The 27,634-nt window shown below is 39.2% G+C and overlaps 1 protein-coding gene and 1 pseudogene across 5 annotated transcripts in view; one reads left to right on the forward strand and one right to left on the reverse strand.

Annotated features, from left to right (window-relative positions):
• LOC149249082 (Wound-responsive family protein) overlaps nucleotides 1–27,634 on the forward strand; it is a 239,986-nt gene that overhangs the window by 40,621 nt on the left and 171,731 nt on the right. For 4 of the 5 annotated variants that reach the window (XR_016266723.1, XR_016266722.1, XM_089458613.1 and 1 more), the window contains exons 2-6: nucleotides 5,013–5,231; nucleotides 5,872–5,924; nucleotides 6,121–6,177; nucleotides 6,457–6,522; nucleotides 6,719–6,790. Coding sequence is in view for 2 of the 5 variants with exons in the window: in XM_089458613.1 (XP_089314739.1) it covers nucleotides 5,013–5,231; nucleotides 5,872–5,924; nucleotides 6,121–6,177; nucleotides 6,457–6,522; nucleotides 6,719–6,790 (467 nt within the window). In the remaining 3 variants the exon portion in view is untranslated. The remainder of the gene's footprint in view (nucleotides 1–5,012; nucleotides 5,232–5,871; nucleotides 5,925–6,120; nucleotides 6,178–6,456; nucleotides 6,523–6,718; nucleotides 6,791–27,634) is intronic. The other variant, XR_016266724.1, reaches the window with a different exon arrangement.
• Nucleotides 18,156–27,569, reverse strand: LOC149249083 (ribonuclease E/G-like protein, chloroplastic; annotated as a pseudogene).

Here is a 27,634-nt window from a genome sequence, read left to right on the forward strand (position 1 = left end):
TAGGATGTGAAATGCCTTAGTCTCTTTAGTTGAACCTTGTACTTAAGAAGGGCCATCCTTTAGTAGCTTCTAGTGTCACCTTAAACCTTTTAAGCCTAGAATATCTCTCATAGGTGACCAATCTATTGAGAAGCCTCCCATTGGTGAAAGTCCATAAAGAGCAGGGGGTAGTGGTTGTGGTGACAATGGGCCACACCTCATTGTTGTCACTTAGTCTAGTGATTTCCTTGTAGAGCACCCCTCTACAAGACCTGCTAGATGTTGAGGCAACTATGAAAATTCCGTAAACCATGCCACTGATGGAGCTCTTAAATAGAGCTCGTCTCAACTCCTCCTGCTGCAAGTGGACTCACATCCTGTCCTACCTTGGCAAGGTATCTTTGCCCAAAATAATTTGGATGAATACTTGCCACTCCTCGAAGACATTGTTTAGTGCCAATCGCACTAGCTCTGTGGGTTGAGGCGCTGTCCCAACAATTGAAAATTGGTCCCGAACCTCCTGAATCCTAGTATGGAAGGGGTTTATGCCTTCCCCCTTCTGCATCCTGATGCATCTAGCTTCTTGTCTAAGTACATCTTCTGTTGCTCAGAAGTGCCCTGATATAGCATGGAGAGAGTCTCCCACATCTCTTTTGTCATTCCCTTGGCCACTATGTGTGAAACGATGTGATCTCAGACTCCGTCTAGGATCAACCTCTTCGCCCGCTCCACCTCCTTTCTGTACTCCTTCAGCGGATCGACATCTTGGGGAACTTCTACCACTGCATCAATATATGGTTTCAGGCCATATTCATCTAGAAGGAAGGACATCCTTGCCTTCCAGATGATATAGTTGGAAGCTCCATCCAACCTGTTTTGATCACGAACCTCGGCAGTGGCCATCTCAACGAATGTCAAAAACCACCTCTTCCCTTCCACTCAACTGCTGCCCAGCTATTTGCACTCCCCTCTGGAGTGAGAAACTCTGCTCAGATTGCTGATTTGCAAGGAAAATCAGGCTTCTTGAGACTAGAAGTTCCCTGAGGAAAATTTTCCCTCAGTGTGTGCTCTTCTTCCTTCCACCCGACGCTAGCTCTGCTTTAGCAAACTGCTACAAAACTACTGTGTCCAACTAGAGATCTGCTCTGTGAAAAAGCATTGAGTTGCTCCCTCTGCATCTTGAATCAATCGATCTGGAGAGATTGAATTTTTCTATCCCTCACTCAGGAAAATCGAATCTCCTCAAGTAACTCGACCTCTTGGCAAAGTGATTGCGTTGCCCTTTGGGGTTTTGATTTGTTGCTGACACTAAACAACATAACTCCTTCTGTCTTCGCTACTGAGCTCTCCGGCTGATCAACTGCGCTTTGATACCATGTGAAAATTTTGTAAACCAGAATTTATTGCAACAATTGGAAATTATTCTCTTAATTGTTATTTTAATTTAACAATTTATTTACCGTTTCCTACGGTAAATACTGAATAACTCACACTGCAACCTACACAAATAAAACTGCGGAAGAATAAACGCTAGAAGAAATGCTAGCACACACACATAAAATAACACAGTGATTTTTGGACAAATGTCCCCGGAAAAACCCAACTTGGGAAAACTGATGCAACAGCTGAGGGTTTTAATATTAAGCAGTAGTGAAATAATCTGAGTACAACTGGATGCCGAAACTAGCAATCCTACAAAGAAATATTGGCAAGAAAAATCTAGTGAGAAAATTTCCTCACTCCATAGGCAAATCCGGGCTCTAACCTCAGCTCAAATTGAGCAGTCCAAATTGGCTCTGCGCAACTACTGCGTCACGCTAGCGCAGTCCCTTCTGCACTCGGTTCGAACCAGCTTCTCCTCAATCCATCTAGTCTGCTGCTGTTTGGGAAAATGTCTCTCCTGGCCTCCGGAACCTTTGTCTAGATTTTGGCACTAAAGCTCGGATTTCCCCAGCAGATTCGAAAATGCCTCTAAAAGCTACTACACTGCTCTGCGTCAGCCTCACAGTAGCTCATTCGCCTCTCTGCAAATGCACTCATCGAATATGGAATCCTTCCTCTGGCTTCACTGTCTCTACCGTGTCTCACTGCTTCGATCTCTAGCTCTCTCTTCGGCAATTGATTACTGCTACTCTAGAAATCGGTCTACTCAGAAATCAAACCTCTCAAGTGTCTTCTCCAAGTGCCCATCGACTTCTTCTTATAATCCTCTGTTGGGGCTCCAACGACCAAGATTAAATCTTAATTGATGGCTAGGATTAACTTGAAGTCGATCCGTGTGAGTTTCTAGATCATTCACACCTTCACTTAATTAATTTTGATTAATTAACTATATTCCTCGAGTTTAGATTTAGGAAATATTTAAAAACTGGTTAATAATCTAATTAAGTCATTTCTAGGCGGAATTTCCAGAAACGATTTCTGGGTTTTGGAGATCTCTTGTATTCTAGTCTCTCCACAAAATTTCGTGGCTAATCCGATGCTACAAAAACTAACAGCATCAGGGCCCATCCACTCCACTCCTTGTTGCATAGTTAGACTCCATTGCTAGAGCGTTTGGTTTTCATGTTCTATTTTGAGGTTGAAGTTGAACTATCTGATGGACACATACAATGATACCTAACTTACATAGAGCACTTCCCTACTTGCACACATGTGGAGGCATTTCACCTGGTTTGAAGCCATTTTCTCATAGGAGGAAGGTCGTTCCATGCATTATGAGGATATTTGGGTCTTTGTTGACTTAACCCTTTATTCATGGTGTCTATTCTATGCTAATCAACCTCCTCTTATGAGATCCACTTGACTTTGGAGCCATAGGTGCAATTGGAGTTTTTTATTAGACATATTTTGAAGGTGGTTACACTTGGGTTTGGATGGCTGTGGACCACTTCTCTTGAGCACTCCATTTGAGGCCTCTTTGCTTTACCTTTTGTGATGATGAGGGAGATGTCCTTTGTTGAGGACGTCCCACTATCTTGAGACATGGTTAATATGTGGGATCATTCTCTTTGAAGGGTGCACTTTTGGAGAGAGTCAATTACTATTTTTGGAAGTTGTTATATGATCAAACCCTCATCTAAAGGAGGTGTCCTACTATCTAGCTCTATTCTTGGGAGTGGTTGCTAATTAACTCCATTATTTTACTATGTTTTGATATCTATTGGAGTTACTCACTTGAGAGCCTTACTGTATTGTTTTTATTGTAATCTCTTGGGGGTTATTGTGGATCTCAACAACTCATCGCTACTTTTAGTAACAAAGTTGTTGAGACTGTTATCTTATTATTATTGCTTAGAAAATTAATGGGTCATGGGAGATAAATACTTGTTTATTGTAAGAGAAGATAGAATAGAAACCTATATAAGGGTTTACTCTCTGCATTTGTAAGGTGAGTGAAAGAACTCCCAAGCTTTGGAATAAAGTATTTTCTATTTTTGTGTAAGCTTTTGTAGAAATGACTGCTTTTTTGTTGAATGTGAGGCAAATTCTTCTTGGTGCAATATTGGTAGCTAACATTTCAGATTTGTGGATGCCAAAATTGACTTAAGGGCCATGGAGGAGCAGGCTTGCTACATTGGAAGAGGTTATGTGTGATGAATTCTACTCCTTGAATTTTGTGTCATTTTTTTTAAAGAGGAGAACATTATGATTTAACGTTACTAGATTTATTGCATTTGTAAAGAATATTTAGGCCAGGGCCTCCCTTTGTGTTGTCTTGAAAGCAGATCTTTCATGGGCCTTTGATTTCTTCAAATCTACGATCTTTAGTTGCCAAATTAGGTCTGTTGTACGTGTCGCTTGGCTGTCTACAACCCGTAATCCTTCATAAGGATAGCCCTCTAAAGAGGCTAACTTGACTCCATAGCTCAAGCAAGATAAGACACTGGTCTTCCCTTTCTTTCACCACCCAAAAATTATAAAAATCTCAAAAAGCTATTCTGTTTTCTAAGCTCCCTTGCTCCTTTTTTTTAGGAACACATTTAGTTTAGTTAACCACAAGGATTTCCTGCTAGGATAGAGTTCATCTAGTCTAAAGAGAAGGGAAAGGCTACTAAGGTGATGATGGGTAGTTTGCCGAAGTTGCCCTTGGGATCTTATAATTTGCGCCTAGGGAATTTTACACCAAGGATCTGGGAGGTAACAAGTCCCATAACCAATTGACGGAGATCCCTTTTTGTTTCAATCTAAGCAAGATTTTGACAAGCCAAACGATCCTTCTGATAGAGCCATTAGGAAATGGGTCACATCACCCACATTTGGTGAAAACTCCTTTGATCTAGCAAATGTCATGCTAGTACCATGGATCTCCTGCACACTTTCCTGGTTGTACATACCACCATTGAAAACCCTCATCAATACTGGTTTGTCTCATCCTATACTATTTTTGACACCTCTTTTGAGTCTTTTCCATCCTTGCAAAACCCTAAACTTAGAGATGGATGCTCTATTTTCCTCCCCCCCTATCTCTTTCTGTATATATTCTTTATTCCTTGGCATTAGTTTAAACTCATTTTTTTTTAGTCCCTTTGGCATCTCATGCATTACTTTTGCTTTTAATCTTGAAATATGATTTTTCTTGTTTGAATTTTGTTTACATGATTCTAAAGTTGTGACAGTTGAATTACATTCTTAAGTAACAAAATCAAAACATGATCTAGGTCCTTTTGCATCTTTGTTAAAGCATTATTTCCTATTTGCATTCAATTTTGAGAATGCCAGTGGTGATTCCATTTTAATCACTGGTGAACCAATACTGTATTTGCTGTCAATTTGTGGTTCATGAATGCCTAAGTTTGATTTTCCTATGGGTTTTAAAGTTTTTGGTCACTGATTTTACTTTGGGTTCTTCATCATCCCTTTTATTTCAAAAAAGTAAGATTTTGTCAGAAATTGTCTGCATATGATGTCAGCATTTGAATTATCATCTCTGACCCAAAAATCTACAACTCAATTTTTTACAAAATAGCAAGCTATTTCCAAGGTTTTGGAATTTATCCATAATTCTCAATTTCCTACTGCTTAAAATACAGAGCTAGTGAAACATCAGCAGCTGAGAAAGCAGGGGTTATCAGGATCATCAAACTTATGGCATTCATCTGACCAGTTAACAACACCCATAAATGAAGCAAAAGAATCTGAGGTCGATCAAATCAGCTTTATTGAACATGGTCTTCTCCGGCGGTTTCGAAATCCAACAATTTTCCTCAGAATTGCTTGTGATGGAAACCTCTTGCTGCCGATTATTGTTGGTGAGCTGATTTTTTCTTGTCATATGCTTCTTATAGTTTTATTAATATTTGAACTAAAATTTTTCTTGTTAGAATAATATTTTAAAATCCAGATGAAGTGAAGTGAATTCAAAATGCCGTTTAATCAATTTTTTGCTTCTTAATCTTTAGTTAGTCTCCAAAGAAGAAAACTGTTTAGGAGATAAGATTTTCATGACCTATACAGTGGCAACAGTTGGACCACAACTTTGCTCCAATTCTCAAGCATAATGTGTCACTTAATTTTCCTCACCAAGGACAAAGTTATTCCGAAACAAGGTTATTAACTCATACAGACCTTGGTTACAGACATTAATCAAAATGGATCGTCTGATCCTAAATCCAGGGAATCTGATCAGAAAATTAATGTAGATGCTGTTAGTTCTATACCATAAAAGGGGTCCTGCATAGATCATCATATCTATTGACAATGAATATATTGCATATCAAGGGATTATAAGGATAAGAATATGCCAATGTTCTGACATTCAGTTAAGGGAAACATTAGTCTTCTCGTCTTGCACAATAGTCATTACTTCTGTTGAGATTCAGCTCTTTCATGGCTATTTTTTTTAAATATCTGATGTGTTTGTTTGATTTAACAAGCTGTTCACTTTGGCAGGTGAATTTGCTATTGGAAAGCTTATAGATGCATTGCACGAAGATGTGAAAGGGGTAATAGTGGTTTTCCATCTTGATAGCTTTGATCAACATTTATTTGCATTTATCAGATGCTGTGTTTGATTTCTTTTTCCATTTCAGTTTTAGTGCTTACGTACATTGCAGTTGCATGTGATACTCTGATTGATTGTTTTGATCATTTTAGTTATAATATTTGTACTTACAGAACCAAAATTTTGAACCAATGCAGGGGCGTCCAAATCCATTTCAGTTGATGAGAGATTTAGTGGGAACTCTTGGATATGAAGTAAGAATCAAATTACTGTCCACATGCAACGATTCCTTGCTGGATGCAAATAATGTTTCATCTTATTAGGCACATTTTTCTTGTTTTTGTTCATAAACAATTTTTTTGTACAGTGTAGTTTCTCGATTGCTAATTAACCAGATTTATTTTTCTTATACATTCATGGTACATTTGTTGGACATTAATAGAATTATCTTATCTTAGACAGTGTGAATTCTTGACCCATTTCATAGAGGTTTCCTTGATAGGTTGAATGTTTTATATATATGTAAATTGCAGGTGCGAATGATACGAATCACAGAAAGAGTGGTGAACACATATTATGCTCGCATATACGTTGGCAAGGTCTGACCAACATCTATTATAGGAGAATTTTGTTAGTTATGCAAGATTTCTTCCTCTTTGTATTCAACTTGTAACAAAACGCTCCCAAGGAGTTTAATTATAAATGATTAAGAAACAAGATCCCATTTTAGTAGATTTCATTTTTGAGGGAAAGACACATTTTTCCGTTTTTTAATGAAGCTTCTGCAATTTACAGCCAGAAGAGAAGGCAATGCTTAGTGTGGATGCACGCCCATCCGATGCCATCAATTTGGCCAAAAGATGCAAGGTATATCATGAAATTATAAGGGAGAATGTATTTTAAATTGCTCCATACTACATAGACACATACACAAGTGCAAGGCATCTTGACTATAGTTTTATGCATCAGAAATACTGTCAGACATGATCATAAAAAATTATGAAGTTTCAAAATTTTAAGGCTCCCAATTTATATGTGAGAGATGTTGAGAAATCAATGCTAGTAGAGTTAGGGTTAGCTTTCTTGATAATTACTTGTGAATTAAGTTGGCTTCTTTTATTCTTTTGTTATATTATCTTTCATCAAGCAATTACCAAATTATGTGTGTATGAAGATCACAAAAACACGAGACACAAGATGTAAGCACGCTGCTAGGGCAAACCCCTATCTAGGGGAAAACCCAGTCAAAATCTCTTCCTTCAATAGTTTTCTTGAGATAATCCAAGACTCTTCAACCTAGACATAGACCTCCTCCAACCACCAAGTCAGCCTCACCTTCCAGCGACTTCGACCTAGATCTTGACCTTGCAACAACAGTTTTTCGACCCAACAAATCCATAATTTTGACCTTCCAGCAGCAGAATCTTTGACCCAACACTTTCAGAATTTCGACCCTTCTAGTAGTAAAACTTCTATCCAACAATTGTCCCAGTAACTTGAGAGAGAGAGATAGCCCAAAACCTTCGACCTCGATCCTTCCAGCGCTTCTTCTTCTCTTCTTGGAATTTCGCACTTTTTCTGCCTCCACTTTGATATTGAACTTGTGAGAGAGATGCCTCCAAATAAATTCAGATTGCTTGTATATATAGGCTTTAGGTGAGGTCGAATAGGTTGACTTGATCTCTTTGAGGCCGACTTGGTGTGGAGCTGTCAAATACTTTATTTGACTCAATAGTAAACCTTTTTACATGATTCAAAAACCAAAGAAGGGTCTCATGAAATGTACAATGACTCTAATGATTCAATATAAATCCTAGGAATCCACAATGGGGACTTTGACTAATAAAAGATGACCCAAGTATGAAACCCATGCTTTAATAAGTCATTGTAGCAATAATAAATTTTTTCTTTTTCATTCTTTTGATAAGTACATTACATAATGACTCAAATACATTTATGAAGACCGAACCTAGTTACATTCTTCAACACTTCCTCTTAACTAGGGAGGTATTCATAATAACATATTGAAGTACAAGAAAGATCTCAAAACATATGAACAATGAAGAATTTAGGCACCGCAATGCCATGGACTAGATTCCTGACCAGGGAAATCTATCTGGGTGGGGCTAAGATGGACTAAAGCTTTCAGCCTTTCTAGGTACCATCAGGCTTACTTGCTAACCATCAACCTAGGGATCCAGGTGCGTATCCTAGGTTAGAGCTCTATGCCCAATGCCATCCTCCCTACTTTGGGATCTAGACAACATCACATAGTGCTGGCTTGATGTCCTCCCAGGCAATGTGTCTCACACACAAGGTCTCAACAAATATCTTCCAAACTTTTATCATCCTCAACAAGATCTACAATATCTACTAAACCAAACATGTTTCCAAGATATTCAAATTTCTTATTAGGTAGAGACTTTGTTAGTATATCAACTACCTGATCGTCGATCGAGACATACTGTAGCTTCACAATCCCATCTTGCACCAAGTTCCTAATGTAGTGGAACTCATTGTTGATATGTTTCGTCCTAACATGAAATACGAGATCTTCAGACATCTTGATGCAACATTGATTATTACAGTTTATCACAGTAGGACCCAGAGGCTTCTCGAACAAATATGTCAGAAGCTTCCTCAACCATACAACCTCCTTTCCTATTTCACATGTAGCCACATACTCTGCTTCAGCACTACTCAAAGCAACGCGATCTTGATTTCTACTAATCCATAAGATCATGCCAGATCCAAAGCTAAAGCATCCACCTATAATGTTTCTTCTATCGGTCTCATTGCCACCTCAATCAGAATCTGTTAAGACAATAAGCTTGACTTCCTTGCTATCCTACTTTAGGTTGTGATGTATAGTGCCACGAAGATATCTCAATATATGCTTGGTAGCTATCTAGTGATCATGACTAGGCTCCAACTGAAACTGAGTAAGAATATTCATAGAAAAACATATATCCGACCTAGTATTTACCAGATACATTAGAGAACCCACCAACTTATTATAGGAGGTAGGATCTACGAGACTTGAGTTAGAGCTCCTCAACTTCTTGAGATTGGTGATCATAGGAGTAGTCATGGGCTTGGAATCTATCATCCCAAATTTCTGCAACAACTTGATGATATGCTTTCCTTGCCACAAATATATCTCCCCAGGCTTTTGCGATACTTCCAGACCTAGGTAATAGTGCATCAGTGCCAGATCCTTCATTTCAAATTCGACTTTCATCATATTCTTGCATTCTTGTATCCTTCGCTCCACACCTGTAATGAATAGATCATCTACATATAGTAGAATAATGACTGGCTCATTATCCACAACCTTGATGTAGAGATTTGGATCAACAGTACTTTTCACAAACCCAATTCTTAGAAGGTATGCATCCATTCTTGCATACCATGCCCTAGGAGCTTGCTTCAAACCATATAGGGCCTTCTTGAGTCTACAAACATGAGTGTCTTTGCTATTTACTTCAAAGCCTTCGAGTTGTTCAATGTATACTTCCTCATCGATGGTCCCATTCAGAAATGTTGTCTTTACATCCATTTGATGGATATTCCATCCCATTGTAGCAGCCAATGAAACCAAAGATCTAATGGTAGTATACCTTGCGGTGGGTGCAAATGTTTCTTCATAATCTATGCCTTCCTTTTGAGAGAAACCCCTTGCAACAAATCTAGCTTTGTATTTGTTTATACTTCCATCAACAGTGTGCTTGATCTTGTAGATCCATTTGGAGGTGACAACTGATTTGTCACTAGGTCTAGGAATGATTTCCCAAACCCCATTCTTCATGATGGATTGATATTCTTCCTGCATTGCCTTCTTCCATACTTCTTGATGAGTAGCTTCTTCAAATGTAGATGGTTCAGCTTCAATCAATTTTGTCATATATGCAACATATCTAAAATATCTTTTTGGCCTTTTGCTTTCTCTAAAGGTTCTTTTCGCAGCTCCATGTCCTTCAACATCTTCAAGAGTAAATTTTAACCAATTTAGTCTCTTCCTTGTGTTCGGTATGATCACAGGTTGAATAGGCTCACTTGGTCCTTCTTCTTCTTGAATTGTAGAGGGATTGTCGTGGTGTACTTCTTCTTCGAATATTGGTGTATCTTCGTCATTGGAATCAATAGGGATATATTCGGATCTTTTGCAGGCATGATTTTCATCAAATATAACATCTCTGCTTACTTCAATATGTCTTCCTTCCTTGATGTAGATTTTATATGCTTTTGAGGACAGACTATAGCCAACGAAAATCCCTTCGATGCTTGTAGAATCTAACTTCTTTCATTTGTCCTTTGGAACGTGGATATAGGCAGGACTCCCAAAGATTCGAAGATGGTCCACATTTGGCTTTTTCCCTATGAATGCTTCCTTATGTGTCATATTCTCAAGAATTCTATGAGGAATTCTATTTTGAATATATACTGTTGTCATTACTGCTTCTCCCCATAGAAGTTTTGGTAAGTCTTGATCAAGGAGCATTGTTCGTATACCTTCTTCAATTGTTCTATTCTTTGTTTCGGCCACTCCATTTTGTTTTGGATAGCAGGGAACAATGAACTCCCTCTTAATTCCTGCTTCTTTACCATATGCAATCAATTCTTAGAAGTGTATTCCCCACCATTGTCGGATCTCAAAGTCTTTATTTTTCTTTCAGTTAGTGTTTCCACTTTAAATCTAAACTCCTTGAATATCTCAAATTCTTAATCCTTTTTTTTGAGAAGATAGAACCATGTCTTTCTAGAGTGATCATCAATGAATGTTATATAGTAAAGATGAATGAATGAGGTCTAATATTTCTTTAGACCTTGTTTCACTATTTGTAAATGGTTTTCTTGTATGTTTACCCAAATAACATCCCTTGCAAGCTCCTTCACGATCTTCTTTGATATTGGGGATGCCATGAGCTAGTTGATTAAGAGTAGGAATTGTTGATTTTTGTAGCTTGGGAGGTACTCCAAACCTTGAGGATCAAGGGTTTGGAGGAAGGAGCTCCACAAATGGTCTTGTGGACTTGAAACCCAAGCTTGGGGTTTTGCACCCATCGTGATTTGGGACAAAACCATGGACACATTTCGACATATGATGGATGAGGATGATAACTCTCATCGAGATGAATCTGATGCAACGAAGATCATTTGATTCTGAATTGTAGAAATGGAGTTATAAATTTTTTAACTTAATATATGTGATTGTGGATTAATTTGGGAGAAAAGAGCAGGTCGGGTTGTGTCCAAATTAGACTTGTTGACACCACATGTAGCCCTCATGTTTGTGTATAAATATGAGGTGAGTGAGGATCATTTCAACACATTCAAAAGGTGCAACAAAGGCAATGAAGAAGGAGTGGATTAGCTCGTTCAAGGAAGAGAGAGACTTCTGTTTTTGGGCCGCAGGAAGAAGGGTATCTCTGCGAGGAGAAGAGGTTGCATAGGAGCCTTCTTGTGACTATTGAGGGACTGTTTTACACTTGCAGGAGGGCCAAGTATGAGGAGGAGAGACGTAGGTCTATATTGAGGGCGTTTGTGGGTGGAAAAACCTTGGAAGGGGCAGTCGCAGCCTTGAGAAGGCTATTGTGGTTAAGCCACAACCCTTACCATCCTATAACAGAGGTGCATAGGGCAGGTTGAGGGCTGTTCTATGCCCTAAATAGAAACAAAGAAGGTGAGGAGTCCTCTAAGGGAAGCTGCAACAAATGAACAAAAGCGCGGTTGTTTAAGGGTAGTTTGGGTGGGTGTTATAAGGGCTGTTGTAGCGTGCAAGTACCCTAAACAGGAATAGTAAATGACAATAGCATGACATAACAGACTTGAAGTGAAGTTTTCGTTATGTTGGACCCGTGTTTTGGATCAGTTTGGATGGGAGTTATATTGCAGCCTGTGGGAGCCATATGTTGGGGTTGTCTTGGGTGTTAAGAAACCCCAACTAGGAGCAGATATCACAGTGGAAGGTGTCCTAGAAGAGGACTATTTGTGAAGTTTGTTGGAAGCCAAGAGGAAGGGTCTCCATAGGTGTTGGATGCCCTAACTAGGAGCAGATGCTACAACAAACTTGGTCACTCGTGGACTGTTGGAGGGCAACATGAGAGTGGACCAAGTGTGGATGGCGATTGGGCATTTATGGTCTGTTGGAGGACGGCGTGATGGTGCCCAAGTTGGAGTCAAGTGTCCACCATCTTCATGGACTTAGATGGTTTCTAGAGTGGAAGTTGTTGAGCTCAAGGGTTGACGAACCAGAGGAGCAGTTGAGCAGCTCTAAACTTGTATGTGGAGAAGGACTTCTACAACATATGGTGGGCAGTCCTCCTAGCCCGTGTTCATTGTGGGAGATGGACATCTTGCAGTGATAGTTGGCAACCCTTTGTGCCCTATGTTGGTCTTCATTGGAGCAACGCAGGAAGACCATAGTGGGATGAACTCCCTGAGTAGCTGAGGAACAACAATGGGAAAATTGAGAGTTGCTCACAAGTGGAGTTGTGAACAACTCGACATGAGTCTCGATATGTTGATGCATTGATGGACGAATGATCAACTAGTGAGCATATTGGATAGCTGACGTTTAGTGGCTAGATGTACTTGGAGCATTGATAGAGGCAAGAGCTATAGACCGGGCGCCGAAGGACTAGGCAAGTTTAGGATATGACCGAGAGGAGCTAAGAGAGTCGACTACATCAGCCAGATGGTCAGTGTATCTTGTAGAGGGTAGATTGGTTGTCGATGGACTGACACCAAGCCCTAGTTTTGTATTCCTGTACTAGTGGATATTTGAGGGCCATTATCCCTAGTATGGGAGCCCTAGACTGTTGTATTATATGTTGATTAATATAACGAAGTTGGGTTGAAAATTGTAAAAACTTGTCCATATTTTGTGCACTAGTAGATTTACTGTTGTTTCTATTCTGCTATGCAAAGTAGTATCATTGTGATTCTTGGTTTGGTAGCATCAGAGATTTTAGGACTCTATCCCAGACATTAGGGTCATGGAAAATAATGACCTTGTAGTGTAGATGACCATATCTTCTATGCCATAGCTCAATGGGATTGATTTCCATATGAATTAGAGCTTGAGGAGATGGTGTTATGACTCTATATAAGCTTCTTTCATGAACTCTAGTAACCCTAGATTTATCAATACTTGAATCTTTTCCCCAAACCAAAACCTTTCCATCAATAAAAACAACTCTATCCCCTTTATCTTCTAAGCAAGAAATTGAAAGAAAATTCTTTTTCAAACCTGGAACATATAATATATTGTTGAGATGTAGCTTAGCTCCATTCTCCAGCTTCAAAGATGTTGATCCCAAGCCTCTAACAACATAGCTTTTGTTGTCTCCCAATTCCACTACATGAGAAGATGGTTCCTTTGATAGAGTGTGAAGTTGTTTACTCTCCCCTGTCATATGCCTTGATGTTCCACTGTCAATAATCCATGCATTATCATCATTAAGTGAACCTATAAGTGCAACCAAGAACCCTTGACTTTTGACCTTGTTGAATAAGTAGTAGAAGATCTTCTTGATCCAACTTCCTGCAGTATTGAATCCCATTCTCATATAACTTATCATAGAGGGAGTAACCATTTCTTTCAAACCAACAGAGTGATCTTCAATCTTCCTTGACCTTAGCTTTGATACCATGTTGAGAAATCAATGCTAGTAGAGTTAGGGTTAGATTTCTCTTTCTTGATAATTACTTGTGAATTAAGTTGGCTTCTTTTACTTCTTTGTTATATTTTTTTTCATCAAGCAATTACCAAATTATATGTGTATGAAGATCACAAAAACATGAGACACAAGATGTAGGTACTCTGCCAGGGCAAAACCACTTTCTAGGGGAAAACCTAGTCAAAATCTCTTCCTTCAATAGTTTTCTTGAGATAATCCAAGACTCATCAACCTAGACACAAACCTCCTCCAACCACCAAGTTAGCCTCACCTTCTAGCAACTTCGACCTAGATCTTTGACCTTGCAGCAGTAGCACTTCGACCCCAACAAATCCAGAATTTTGACCTTCCAATAGCATAATCTTTGACCCAACATTTTTAGAATTTCGACCCTTCCAGTAGTAAAACTTCGATCCAACAATTGTCCCAGTAACTTAACATAAGAGAGAGAAAGAGAGCCCAAAACCTTCGACCTTGATCCTTCTAGCACTCCTTCACTTGGATATTGAACTTGTGAGAGAGATGCGTCCAAATGAATTCAAACTGCTTGTATATATAGGCTTTGGTTCAGGTTGACTTGCCCAGTTTGAGGCCGACTTGATCTCTTTAAGGCTGAGTTGGTGTGGAGGTGTGAAATACCTTATTTGACTTGATAATAAACCTTTTTACATGATTCAAAAGCCCAAGAAGGGTCTCATAAAATGTACAATGACTCTAATGACTCAATATAAATCCTAGGAGTCCACAATGGGGACTTTGACTAATAAAAGATGACCCAAGCATAAAACCCATGCTTTAATAAGTCGTTGTAGCAATAATAAAAAAATTTTTTTTTCATTATTTTGATAAGTACATTACATAATGACTTAAATACATTTATGAAGACCGAACCTGGTTACATTTTTCAACAAGAGAGTCATAATTAAGGGTATGAGATAATCCTTCTTGTAAGCTGTCAAATTTGACATGAACACATAGCTCCTACTGCATGTTCTACGATGCGAGAAATATTACCATCTAATATAGCAAAAAAAATTGACTAACCTTTCAAAAAGATGATCTTTTTAAAGTTTAAACTTTAGGTTACTAACCGATTATGTAATCAATCCTGTTTGTACTTTCTAGAGGAGCTTTACATCAGACCATGGTTAACAATTGACTGAATGAACCCGCAAATCCCTAATCTTTGGATTTTTGTATGATGTTAATTTGGAGATTAATATTTTAATCCCATGTAAAGTTTCTACATGAAAGGACTTTAATTTACCAGAATAGTGAGACACTTTTATCTGTTGGGAATGTTGGATAAGTCTGAAGTTGATATTGATAATTAAAAATGGATCCATATTGACTATAATGTCAAGGTTGATTGGGGTCTAGGTTTTTATAAGCTGTGAATGATGTTGGGGATTGTATCATGTATTGAAGGTGGCATGCCAACTGTTTGGTCAATCCCACTTCCTCAGCGTAAGGTGCACCACGAATTAAGAATCTCTATTGAAAGTCTTCGCATCTTTCTTTCCAAGTCAAAGGAAGAACGTGAATAGACAAAAAATCCATGTACAATCCTGTGATCTATCTTGTGGTCCTTCAAGTCTTGGACCAAGGTTTTAACATTAATTTTGCAGCTTTAGAATTTTGTATTTAACAGTGTAATTTAACAATATGTGTATTTCAATGCACTGGCATATTTGTGTATGTATTTCTTTCTGACAACTTCTTGTTGCAGTCCTATCACTTTATCTGTGGTTTCCCCCAACATGAGGAGTGACATATTACTGTCAAACATCATATCATACACGAGGATCTGTGCAGACTCATGCCTTATCTCCTTCTCTCACCCATGATCCCTTTTGATAGCCTTCACAAAATAGTATGCTTACCACACTTGTAGTTCTAAGAAGATTTTTAGATGGCAGTGAGAAATTCCAACTACCAGCCATCTGTGTGTTTGGATGTCAAGATTGCTCAATTTCCTCCTCAGTTTGTCTGTTGGAAGATTTCAAATTCTCTCGAATGTTATCAAGACGAGAGATCTCTTTGATTATTGTGAAATTTTATCTATTGCAACTTATTGTAAATTATTCTTCTAACTCAAAAATTGATTATGCAGTTTATTTGCTACGACAAATAATGAATAAAATCACAGCTGCAATTTTCACCATAAAAATATTGCGGAAAGTAAAATACTGGAAACTGAGAAATTCTAGCACACACACAATAATTTCAATACAGTTATTTTTGGACAATTGTCCCTAGAAAAACCTAACTTGGGAAAACCAGTGCAACAGATGAGGATTTTAATATTAATATTCAACAACAATTTTGAGTACAATAATTTAGATGCCCAGCTGGCAATCTAATCTGAGGAAAACACTGGTAAGAATATTGTGAGAATTTTCTCTCACCCCTTAGCTATTTTCTGCCTCTGAAATAGCTTCCCCAGCCTTTGCGCTAAGCTCCTTGCATCACCCTCTACGTAGAGCCTACGCTGGCCCTCTGGAGATTTCAGACTTCCTTCCTTCGACTCTTCCTGGAACTGGAAATCTTCCTCCCAGAATGCTACTTCTCTCCTCTTCCACTTGCTACTCACCCTCTGGCTCCATCTTCTCTGCTGAGCTGCTGCTACTGGGAAAATCGAACTGCCTGGGCAATTGAGTATCTGCACTAGATGATCTCCCAATCACCACATCGACTTCCTTTTATAATCCACTGTTGGTGCACCAACGATCAAGATTAAAACTTAATCAATGGCTAGGATAATTTCTGGATCGATCTATGTGAGTTTCTAGATGATTCTCACCTTATCTCAATTAATTTTGATTAATTAACCATATTCCCTAAGTTTAGACTTAGGAAATATTTAAAAATCGGCTAATAATCTAATTGAGACACTTCTAGGTGAGATTTCTAGAAATGACTTTTGGGTTTTGGAGATCTCATGTATTCTAGCCTCTCCACAAAATTCCAAGGCTAAAACACATCTGATGCTACAAAAACTAACAATTATATGGTTTCTTTTGAGATTTCTGTTGAAAGCTAGAAAATTGAAATCCCAACATAAGGGGTTGATTATTATATATAAAGTTACATTGATGAATGACTTGTAATTGTAATATCCCTTAGGGAAAAATTACCCTTAGGGTTGAAAATAGTACATGATAGGATTTGTATTCTAACTAGTATCACAATATTCTCTCAATTTTTGCAAACAAAGATAATACTGAATGCAATAAACAGTATAACTAGTATTTAATTCTACCAACAACTCAACAAGCCAAACCAACAATATGTAAAGGGTTTTGAACCCATAGTCCTTCCAATATCACACTAAAGTTTAGATTCACAACAATTTCTAGCAAACCCTACTGTCTTAATACTATTGCTCTGACCTTACAACTAGCCTCAGTAATCATGCAAACTTTGCTACCTCTTTACTACCACAGTCAATTTAGCTGGACTTTGTCTTGCCATAGATCATGCCACATAGATGTTTGAGGCTACAAACAAACCACGGGGACATCCTGCCGCCACAGACCTGCCTTAGGAATGATTCTGCTGTCACATAGACAATCAACTGCCAAAGAGTTGCTCATGTAGGGTCCACAATCATCAACAAGGCCTCAGGGGGTATTCTGCCACCACAGATTTGATCTTAATGGTGTGCCGCTGCCATAAGAAATTCTCTAGGAGTAGCCTGCAACCACAGTGAGGTCAATTCAGACCCTCGTTGTCACAGAGGGACCCTTCAAGGTTGATCCGCTATCATAATTGAGCGTTAAAAGCTCCTCACTGCCTCAGATCTAGCCCAAGAAACTTCACTGACAAATATTCAGCCCTTAAATTAATGGGTTGTCCCAAGAAACCTTCCTCAAGAAGGGTTGCTGCCTTAGGTAGAGTCACAAAAACCCTTGTTGCCTCTGATTCAATCTTAGGAATCCTTCGCTGCTTTAGCGTAGCCTTAGAAACCTTCGCTGCTTCAGTCCTAGCCTTAGAACCCTTTGTTGTCTCACGATAGATGAATGATGCCTCATAAATTATTCTAAACAGAGTAGAGAGAAAGGATTGGCTAGGGTGGAATCTTTTACCACCGAAACCAATCAAAGAAAAGGGGTCTTAAAACCCTCAAAGAGCCTCAACTCAAAAATCAGAAAGATCCACAATCCATGATGATCAAAATGAATTTCCTCTCTCCTTTTTGTAGATTTCCTTGGGGGACTTTCTTCCTAATTTGAATTTGAGTGGCTAACAATTTTCCCTCCTTTTGCCCCAAATTTGGTTTTTATTGCAAGTTTCCCTACATTTACCCCAAATTATCTAGTGCTACCCCAATGACATTAAATAATGGGTTCCCCCTTTACACATGACTATAGCCTACAAGGTTAGATAGGCTACTTCGTCCTCCCTTGGGCAATTTAATTAGAAGAGGACATTACAGTCCCCCCTTTTCGACATTGCTTGTCATCAAGCAATTACACATTTGGGTGTTGCAAGATCTGTTCTTGCACATATGCAACCCACTTCTGGGATGGGTCCCTTCCAAAATATTTCTATGCTTCTTCTTCAATACTTTTGATTTTAGATGCATTTGGGTGAACCTGTTGCCTTGTCATTTCCATCAACTTGTGTTCAAACAACTCAGAAAATGTGATGGAAGATCGATCTTGCTCAACAAATTTCTTAACTTCTTCATACACCATCCTTTTATATTCCTCATCATTCATATCAATGAAGTCGACCACAATGATGCCACCAATGTCCCTTAAATGCAACTCTCTTGAAATCTGTCTCGCAGTTGCAAGATTAACCTCAAAAATAGCCTGTTCTTGAGACATTTCTTCACCTAGCATGCCACTACCACCGTTGACATCAATCAAAACTAATGCCTCTGTTTGTTCATGTGAAATTTCCTTAATTGCAGTGACCGAAATTTATTCTTCCATATATGCAGCTTATTTTGTCTTCATAAATTAATTACGACAAATAACGAATAAATCACTACTGCAATTTTCACAAATAATAATAGGAACTGAGAAATAATGCACACAAACAAAATAATGAACACTAATATTTTTGGACAAATTGTCCCTAGAAAAACCCTAGTGTGGGGAAAACCAGTTCTGCAGATGAGGGTTTTATTATTAATCTTTAGCAAAAATTGAGAATTACAATTTGCTTGCCTTTCATTGGCAAAGCTCCGACAAATATTTTTCTCTTGACCAAATCGATATGGAAACCACAAAGTCTCCCTTTGTAGATGTATTCGGTCTCTTTGTGCAATTCACACTCCTTCCCAGCAACTCACACTGCTAAACTCGACCCTTCTTATGTTGATGAATTCAACCTCCTTCCTCTCATTGGAAATTGGAAATCACAGAGAAAATTCTTCTGGAAATTATCTCCCCAATCTTCTCTATTGAAACCCTTCTGCTGGTGTCTCCCTTGCTCAAACTGTGCCCTTGCTATCATTGCAAACTGGGTGATTCAAAATCCTTGTGATGTCTCCCACTAACCCATTAATTTTCTCTTATAATCTCGTTGAAAAATCAACGACAATGATCTAACTCCAATTGATGGCTAAGATCATCTTGACCCCATCAAATGAATTTTCTAGAAGTGACTAGAGCAAAATTGATTTACCTCAATTAATTTGATTTAATTAACCAGTTTTCTTAAGTTAGACTTAGGAAAATATTTAATAATTAGTTAATTAATCTAATTAAGGAATTTTCCTTGGAAACATTTTCTGGGTCTTGGAGATAATTATCCTCATGTGTTCCTTAACCTCATGGACACCAATAGAGACTAGAACACCTGTCGAAGCTACCAAAAACTAACACTCCCTCTTATCAAGGAAGGTGTTTTCCAAGGCCTTTGTGAGAATATCTACAATATGATAATCTGTGTGAACATACTGTAGCTGAATTGATTCACCCCGTACACAATCTCTGATGAAGTGGTATCTGATGTTAATATGTTTCGACCTATCATGGAACATTGGATTCTCATAGAGCTTGATGCAACTCAGATAATCATAGTAGATACTAGTCAAATGCATCTGCTAGCCAAACAGTCCCACTAGCAGCTTCCGAAGCCAAATAGTTTCACATGTAGCCATGGTTGCTACCATGTATTCTACCTCTACAGAACTTAGTGCCATGAAATTCTACCTCCTGTTGCACCAAAAGACGACCCTTGATCCAATACTGACGCAACACCCCGAGGTGCTTTTCTGATTCACTGAACTACTTACCTAGTTCGTTTCTGCATATCTCATCAAACTGACAACATCGCCTCGAGCATATCTCAATCCATACTCGACTTTACCTAGTAGATACCTCAATACATGTCTCGCTGTTGTCCAATTTACTCTCTTTGGCTCCATTGTGAACTGACTGAGAGTATTGACTGCAAAACAAATGTCTGGACTTGTGTTGTCCAGATACATAAGAGATCCGATGAACTATCTATACAAGGTTGGGTCGACTGCTACATCCTTTGATGTGTCTGTCTTCCTCCAGTTGGTAATCATAGGTGTAGGCATGGGTCTACAGTCCTGCATCCTGAATCTTTTCAAGATCTCCATAGTATATCTCCCTTGCCCAAGGAAGATCTCCCCATCTATCTGCCATACCTCTAGTCCTAGGAAATAATGCATCAGTCCCAAGTCCATCTCGAACTTTGCTGCTAAGTCCCTCTTGCAGTCCTCTATGAGCCCTGATGATCCTGTCAGAAATAGATTATCCACATATAGTACTAGAATGATCAGCTAACCTCCTATCATCAAATAGTGGAGGTTAGAATCTGCCTCGCTCTCCACGAAGCCCATCTGCTGCAAGTTGTGAAATAATCAACCTCTATTGCAGCAACAGGAAATTATTCTTCTAACTGTAAATTAATTAATAGTTTATTTGCCCACACAAACAATGAGTAATTCTCTATTGCAATTTTCACCAAATTAAATTATGTGGAAGATAAACTAGAAACTGAGAAATATGCTAGCACACACACGTAAAAATTAACACAGTTATTTTCGGACAATTGTCCCTGGAAAAACCCAACTTGGGAAAACCGGTGCAGCAACTGAGGGTTTTTATTATTATGCAACAGTGAAATTATCTGAGTACAATATGGATGTCGAATACCGACAATGCTACAGTGAAAATACTGGCAAAAATATCTCGAGGGAAATTACCCTCACTCTGAGCAATCCCGACACTTCACTGCCACTGAAGATCAAGCCATCCACCTAACCCTGCGCAACTTTTGCGTCACCCTGTCAGCTACACTCTCAACCCGGAACAATTGAAGATCAAGCCGTCCTACCAGATACTGACTGGAAAAACGCTTCTTTGGCCCTTTGGAACTTTTGCCCGGCCTCAGGAACTGAAAATGTCTTCCTTCCTCAACAAATGGAACTACCTAATGAGGCCTCTACGCTGCCTCTTGGAGAAATTTCGGCCTCTCTACAAATGCACTCATCGGATCTGGAAATATTTCTCCGACTTCACAGTCTCTGCCCCTCTGTCTCTGCTTCCATACTAAAGCTTGAACTCTTCCAGCACTGCTGGTTCTTTGGAAAAATCAAACTCTCCAAGGAAATCAAACTCTCTGCCTTTCTCACAAGTGTGTTCTCCATCTACCCGTTGACTTCTTATAATCTTTTGTTGGACCTCCAACGATCAAGATTAAAACCTAATCAAGGGACTAGATCAATTCCTTGTGAGTTTCTAGATGATTCACACCTTATCTCAATTAATTATGATTAATTAACCTCTTTTCCTAAGTTTAGACTTAGGAAATAATAAAAAAAGGCTAATAATCTAATTGAGACACTTCTAGGTGGAATTTCTAGAAACGATTTCTGGGTTATGGATGTCTCCTGTATTTTAGTCTCTCCACAAAGTTTTGAGACTAGAACACCTTCGATGCTACAAAAACTAACACTCCCTCTTAGCGAGAAGGTGTTATTTCTAGTGCTGCACACTCTACCACAACACCTTGTCTCTATACCACCCTCTGTCACGCTGTTGATGTCTGGCCACTGTGACTGTCTGCCACTGCCCACCAACCACTGCGCAACTCTGATGTTGCGTCTGTGTTGTTGTTGACACTGCCATACTGCTGCCAACCCTGCAACTCCCTCTCAACTGTTGTTGCTGCAATTGCAACTACTGCAACAAAGAAGCATCCTAAATACTGAATCAACTGTGTTCAATATGATGCATCTGTCTCTCGAGCTCTGATTGCTACTAGCTACTACACCGTCTACTGAAGAATCTGGGCTGCTGTTGACTTTGCACTATGCCACCTGCACTGCTTCCAACATTGCATTGCGCTCCTTAGTGCCTGACGGCTACTAGTCTGCAACTGTCACCTTGGAATCCGATTGCATCACTGACAGTGAACCATCTTGCTACTGAATACTGTGGACCCCCCGTAGTAAGTTAATGATCCATGAGGAGGACACCTCAAGGATCCTGTCCAAACTTCTGTAATTCTGGACTACATCTCCATGTCGCCCCACCTCACTCGTGGAGGTATAACTGTGAACATAGAAAACTCTTCCTCCAACCTGGAGGACAACTTGTCTATCTCTGTGGACGCTGCTACCTGGTCCTGCTTCTCTTGCTTATCTGTCATTCTGAGAGGACACTGCATACTGTAATGACCAAACTCACCACATTTGAAGCACTTGACCTTTGACAAATCCTTCTTCTTCTTCTTCCCCACCACCCTTAACTGGGACCCTTCGATGCTAAGGCCACATTTTCCTCTTCCTTCTCACTCTTCATTGTCTTGCTGATGCTCTTTACTAGAGAACACCTCAACTCCTCCTACCGCATATCAGACCACATCTTGTCCCATCCAGGCAAGTGTCTCTACCCAATATGCTTTCGACAAACACTTGCCAATCCTCCGAGACATTGTTTAGTGCCAATCGTACAAGCTTTGTGGGTTGGGGTGCCTCCCCAACGGCTACAAGCTGATCTTTGACCTCCTGAATCCTGGTGAGGAAGGGATCTATGCCTTCACCCTTTTGCATCTTGACACTTATCAACTTCTCTTGGAGAAACATCTTTCGTTGCTCGAAAGAACTTTGATATATTTGGGAAAGACCATCCCACATCTCCTTGTTTGTGTTCTTGCTAGATATATGTGAGACTATATGATCTCAAACTCCATCCAAGATCATCTGCTTTGCCTTCGCCATTTCTTTTTTTAACTCCTTCAGCTGATCGATATCTTGGGGTATTGCTACCACATTATCTATATAGGCTTTCAGGCCATATTAATCTAGAAGGAAGGACATCCTAGCCTTCCAGATGACATAGTTGGAGGCTCCGTCCAACTTATCCTGATTTCTAATCCCAGCTGTGGCCATCTCGAATCTGGTCTGGAAACTCCCTCTTCCTTTGCTCGACTGTTGCTTTGCTACTCGCACTCCCTTCTGGAATGCGTAGTCCTACAAGCTGCTACTGCCACCTGCAACTGGGAAAATCAGATTTCTTGGCTAGAAACCCTCTTAGAGAAATCTCTCTCTCTCTCTCTCTCTGCATTTTCTCTTCCTCTTCCACTAGAATCTGCTCAACGATCCTACTGTGCTGCTTTCTGGAAATACTTCCCGGATTTACCTCTGCCTGCTGAAGTCCTGCTTTGAGCAAATCAAACTCTTCCTGCCTGCTGCAACTGAAAGTCAAATTTCTTCTCTATCACTCTCACTGCCTTGCTAGGGTCTGCGTAGTCCCTGGAAAAATTATGTTGTTGCTCCCTCTGAACAATGAATTTCTTTCTCTTTGTCTTTGAGTTACTGATCTGATTCTTGCTTTGATACCATGTGAAATTTTCAGCCTCTATTGCAGCAACTGGAAATTATTCTTCTAACTGTAAATTAATTAAAAACTTATTTTCCCACATAAACAACGAATAATTCTCTATTGCAATTTTTACCAAATTAAATTCTACGGAAGATAAATTGGAAATTGAGAAATATGCTAGAACACACACAAACATTGACATAGTTATTTTTGGACAATTGTCCCGGGAAAACCGGTACAACAGGTGAGGGTTTTTATTATTATGCAACAATGAAATTATTTAAGTATAATTTGGATGTCGAATACTGGCAATCTTGCAGAGAAAATACTGGCAAAAATATCTCAAGGGAAATCACCCTCACTTCAAGCAATCCCGACAATTCACTGCTACTGAAGATCAAGTCGTCCACCTAGGCCTGCGTAACTTCTGCATCACCCTGGTCGTCTGTTACACGCTCAACTTGGAACAATTGAAGATGAAGTTGTCTTGCCTGCTACTGACTGGAAAAACGCTTCTTCAGCCCTCTGGAACTTCTGCTGGACCTCTGGAACTGAAAACGTCTTCCTTCCTCAGCAAATCAAACTACCCATTGAGGCCTTTGCACTGCCTTTGCGTAGCCTCCTGCGGAAATTTCGGCCTCTCTGCAAAAGCACTCACTGGATCTGGAAATCTTCCTTCGACTTCATTATCTCTGCCTGTCTCTGTGTCTGCTTCCTTACTAAAGCTCGAACTCTTCTAGCATTGCTGGCTCCTTGGAAAAATCAAACTCTCCAAGGAAATCGAACTCTCTGTGGTTCTCACAAGTGTGTTCTCCATCTACCCATTGACTTCTTATAATCCTCTGTTGGACCTCCAATGACTAAGATTAAAACCTAATTAAGGGCCCAGAGTAAAATTTAATTCCCTATCGATCCGTGTGAGTCTCTAGATGATTCACACCTTATCTCAATTAATTCTGATTAATTAACCCCTTTTCCCAAGTTTAGACTTAGGAATAATAAAAAAAAGGCTAATAATCTATTTGAGACACTTTTAGGTGGAATTTCTAGAAACGATTTTTGGGTTATGGAGAACTCTTGTGTTTTAGTCTCTCCACAAAGTTTCAAGACTAGAACACCTACGATGCTACAGAAACTAACACAAGTAGTTGTCGATCCGACCATATCATGCCCTAGGAGCTTGCTTGAGTTCGTATAGCACCCTCTTCAACCTGCACACATGAGTATGCCTCCCATGCATCTCAAATCCTTCTGTTTGTTCGATATACACCTCCTCTTCTATCACCTTGTTCAGAAAAGTTGTTCTTCATGTCCATCTGGTGAATCTGTCATCCGATCTGCGCTACTAATGAGATCACGACCTTGATAGAAGTGTATCTGGCCACTGGAGCGAATGTCTCCTCATAGTCTATGCCATCATTTTGAGCAAAACCCTTGGCCACGAACCTAGCCTTATATTTCTTCACGCTGCCATCTGCAGCATAGTTGATCTTGGAGATCCATTGAGAGCCAACTTTGGATTTGTCCACAAATCTAGGCACAACCTCCCATACATCATTGAGCATGATGGAGTTATATTCCTCCACCATTGCATCCTGCCATACCTGATGCTGCGTGATCTCATGATAACTAGAAGGCTCTTTGTCAATGACTTCCATCACCAATGCCTTAGTGAAAAACTAGAAATATAGTGAAACCCAAAATCTGAAGAATTTAAACTAGGTTATAAACCCTTGGCTTTTCTCTTCCTGTGCCTTGCGCTGATTTACTCCTACAAACCCTCTACGCTTTAGATATGCTCTGATACCATGTGAAATTTTCTTAATTGCAGTTATTGGAATTTATTCTTCTATCTATGCAAATTATTTGTCTTCAAAATTTAATTACGACAAATAACAGATAAATCACTACTACAATTTTAAGAAATAATAACAAGAGTTGAGAAATAATGCACACACAAAATAATGAACACCAATATTTTTAGACAAATGTTCCTGGAAAAACCCCAGTGTGGGGAAAACTAGTTCTGCAGATGAGGGTTATATAATTAATCTTCAACAAAAATTGAGAATTACAATCTACTTGCCTCTCACTGGCAAAGCTCCAACAAATATTTTTCTTTTGATCAAATCAACTGGACACCACAATGTCTCCCTCTGCATATATATTCGGCCTCTTTGTGCAATTCACACTCTTTCCCAACAACTTGCACTGGCTCTGCAACTCGCATTGCTAAACTCAGTGCTTTTGCTGATGAATTCGACCTCCTTCCTCTCACTGGAAACTGGAAATCACTGAGAAAATTCCTCCAGAAATTATCTCCCCAATCTTCTCTGCTGAAACCCTTCTGCCCGTGTCTCCCTTGCTCAAACTACGCCTTTGCTATCATTGCAAATTGGGTGATTCAAACTCCTTGTGATGTCGCCAACCGACCCATCGATTTGCTCATATAATCTGTCATTGACAAATCAACGGGCATGATCTAACTCCAATCGATGGCTAAGATCATCTTGACCCTATCAAATGACTTTTCTAGAAGTCACTAGAGAAAAATCGATTTACCTCAATTAATCTGATTTAATTAACCAATTTTCCTAAGTTAGACTTAGGAAAATATTTAATAATTGGCTAATTAATCTAATTAAGGCATTTTCCTTGGAAACTTTTTCTGGGTCTTGGAGATAATTATCCTCCTATGTTCCTTAGCCTCATAGACGCCAATAGTGACTAAAAAACCTGTCCGAGCTACCAAAAACTAACAGTTCACCAATAGTGACTAGAAAACCTGTCCGAGCTACCAAAAACTAACAGTTCAATTACCAAGTAACCTCCATTAGGCAGGGACACTCGTTTGCTTAGGAAATTATCAATCTCATTCTCCACACCAAATTCATCAAAAGTTGGATTCTCTCTTGTATATAGCTCAACCCTATTTCCCAGACTGGGGACAAATTCTTGCGGATATCTGGTCACCTCATAGTAGTTACGAGGAGAATCAACCACCATCCTCTGGACCTTCTCATTAAAATCATCTTGTACAATGGCAAGTGTTTGACCCATAGCTCTATGCAAAATCACTGGAACTGCACCCTCAACTTCCTATTGTGCTGCGAGGAAAGCAGACTTTGCATGTTCAACTATCTCTTTCCAGGTTTCCAACAACCTTGATAGATCCTTCTAAAGTTCCTCAAAAGAGTGACCTGCACCAACTGTCCGCACAGTCAAACCAACATCATTTGGATGTTGCAGCATCTTTGCAATAAGTCTTAACCTTTTGCGTTCAGATCCTGATACATTTTTTGAAACTCCAACAATGTTATTTTGTGTTAACAGTACCCAAAATTTATTGGTAAGAGAAGGATATGCACTTAGCTGTGGCCCCTTCATTCCAAGTTCTTCTTTAATAACTTGAACTACGATCTTTGTTCCCTCTTGAACATGCATCCATTTCCTTAATTTTTCAGTAAAATTCATGGAAGGTGGATGAGCAGAAGATACATCCATGTTTTGAATCTGATGACCTGATCAATTTTCCTTGATTGTGATATACCCTCCATTGCTTTAATGTCCACCATCATTTTCCTCCCTCATGCCATTTTCATTTCTATTGAAATAATATTCATCTTCGGTATTGACACTTGGAATAATATTTACATCAATTGCATAAGTATTTAATCCCGTTACTAGATTATATATTTCCTCCAGTGCTTCCTCTATCACTCAATCCTCATCCTCAACATCTTTATATTCCAAGGATATTTCATCCCCATTAACTGTGCTTTCTAATAATTCATTAAAATTTCCCTCTTCATCTTTTAGACTTGACCCGCCCAGCAAATTCTTCGTTAAAGCACCATCAGATTGATTCTCTTTCTGAAGTGCATCTAGAGGAGGAAATGCAAAAGGCTTCTTGTTCTTGGATATGGTCAGAAGTGCTAACCTTGAACTACCAATATCCACAAATGATCTAAAGCAACTTCTTTTCACAGGGACATAATCATTTTCCCTCTTGTTTGAATCTAGAATACATGTACATGATACATACTATCATCAAATAGCATTATTGCTTGAAATACCTTGTGAAATGTCTGAGACTGAAGCAATCATGATGGTTGTGAGCTCAAAGTGATCAGCATAACCTGTCATTGCTAAGTTTTAATGGTCTGTTAGTCATTAAATAGTGTGTGTGTAGACTTAAATTTTTCATATGC

The sequence above is a fragment of the Pinus tabuliformis genome, chromosome 7 (assembly GCF_031772625.1).
Source record: "Pinus tabuliformis cultivar Carrire ecotype Pingquan chromosome 7, CPIR1, whole genome shotgun sequence".
In the NCBI taxonomy this organism is placed as follows: Eukaryota; Viridiplantae; Streptophyta; class Pinopsida; order Pinales; family Pinaceae; genus Pinus; species Pinus tabuliformis.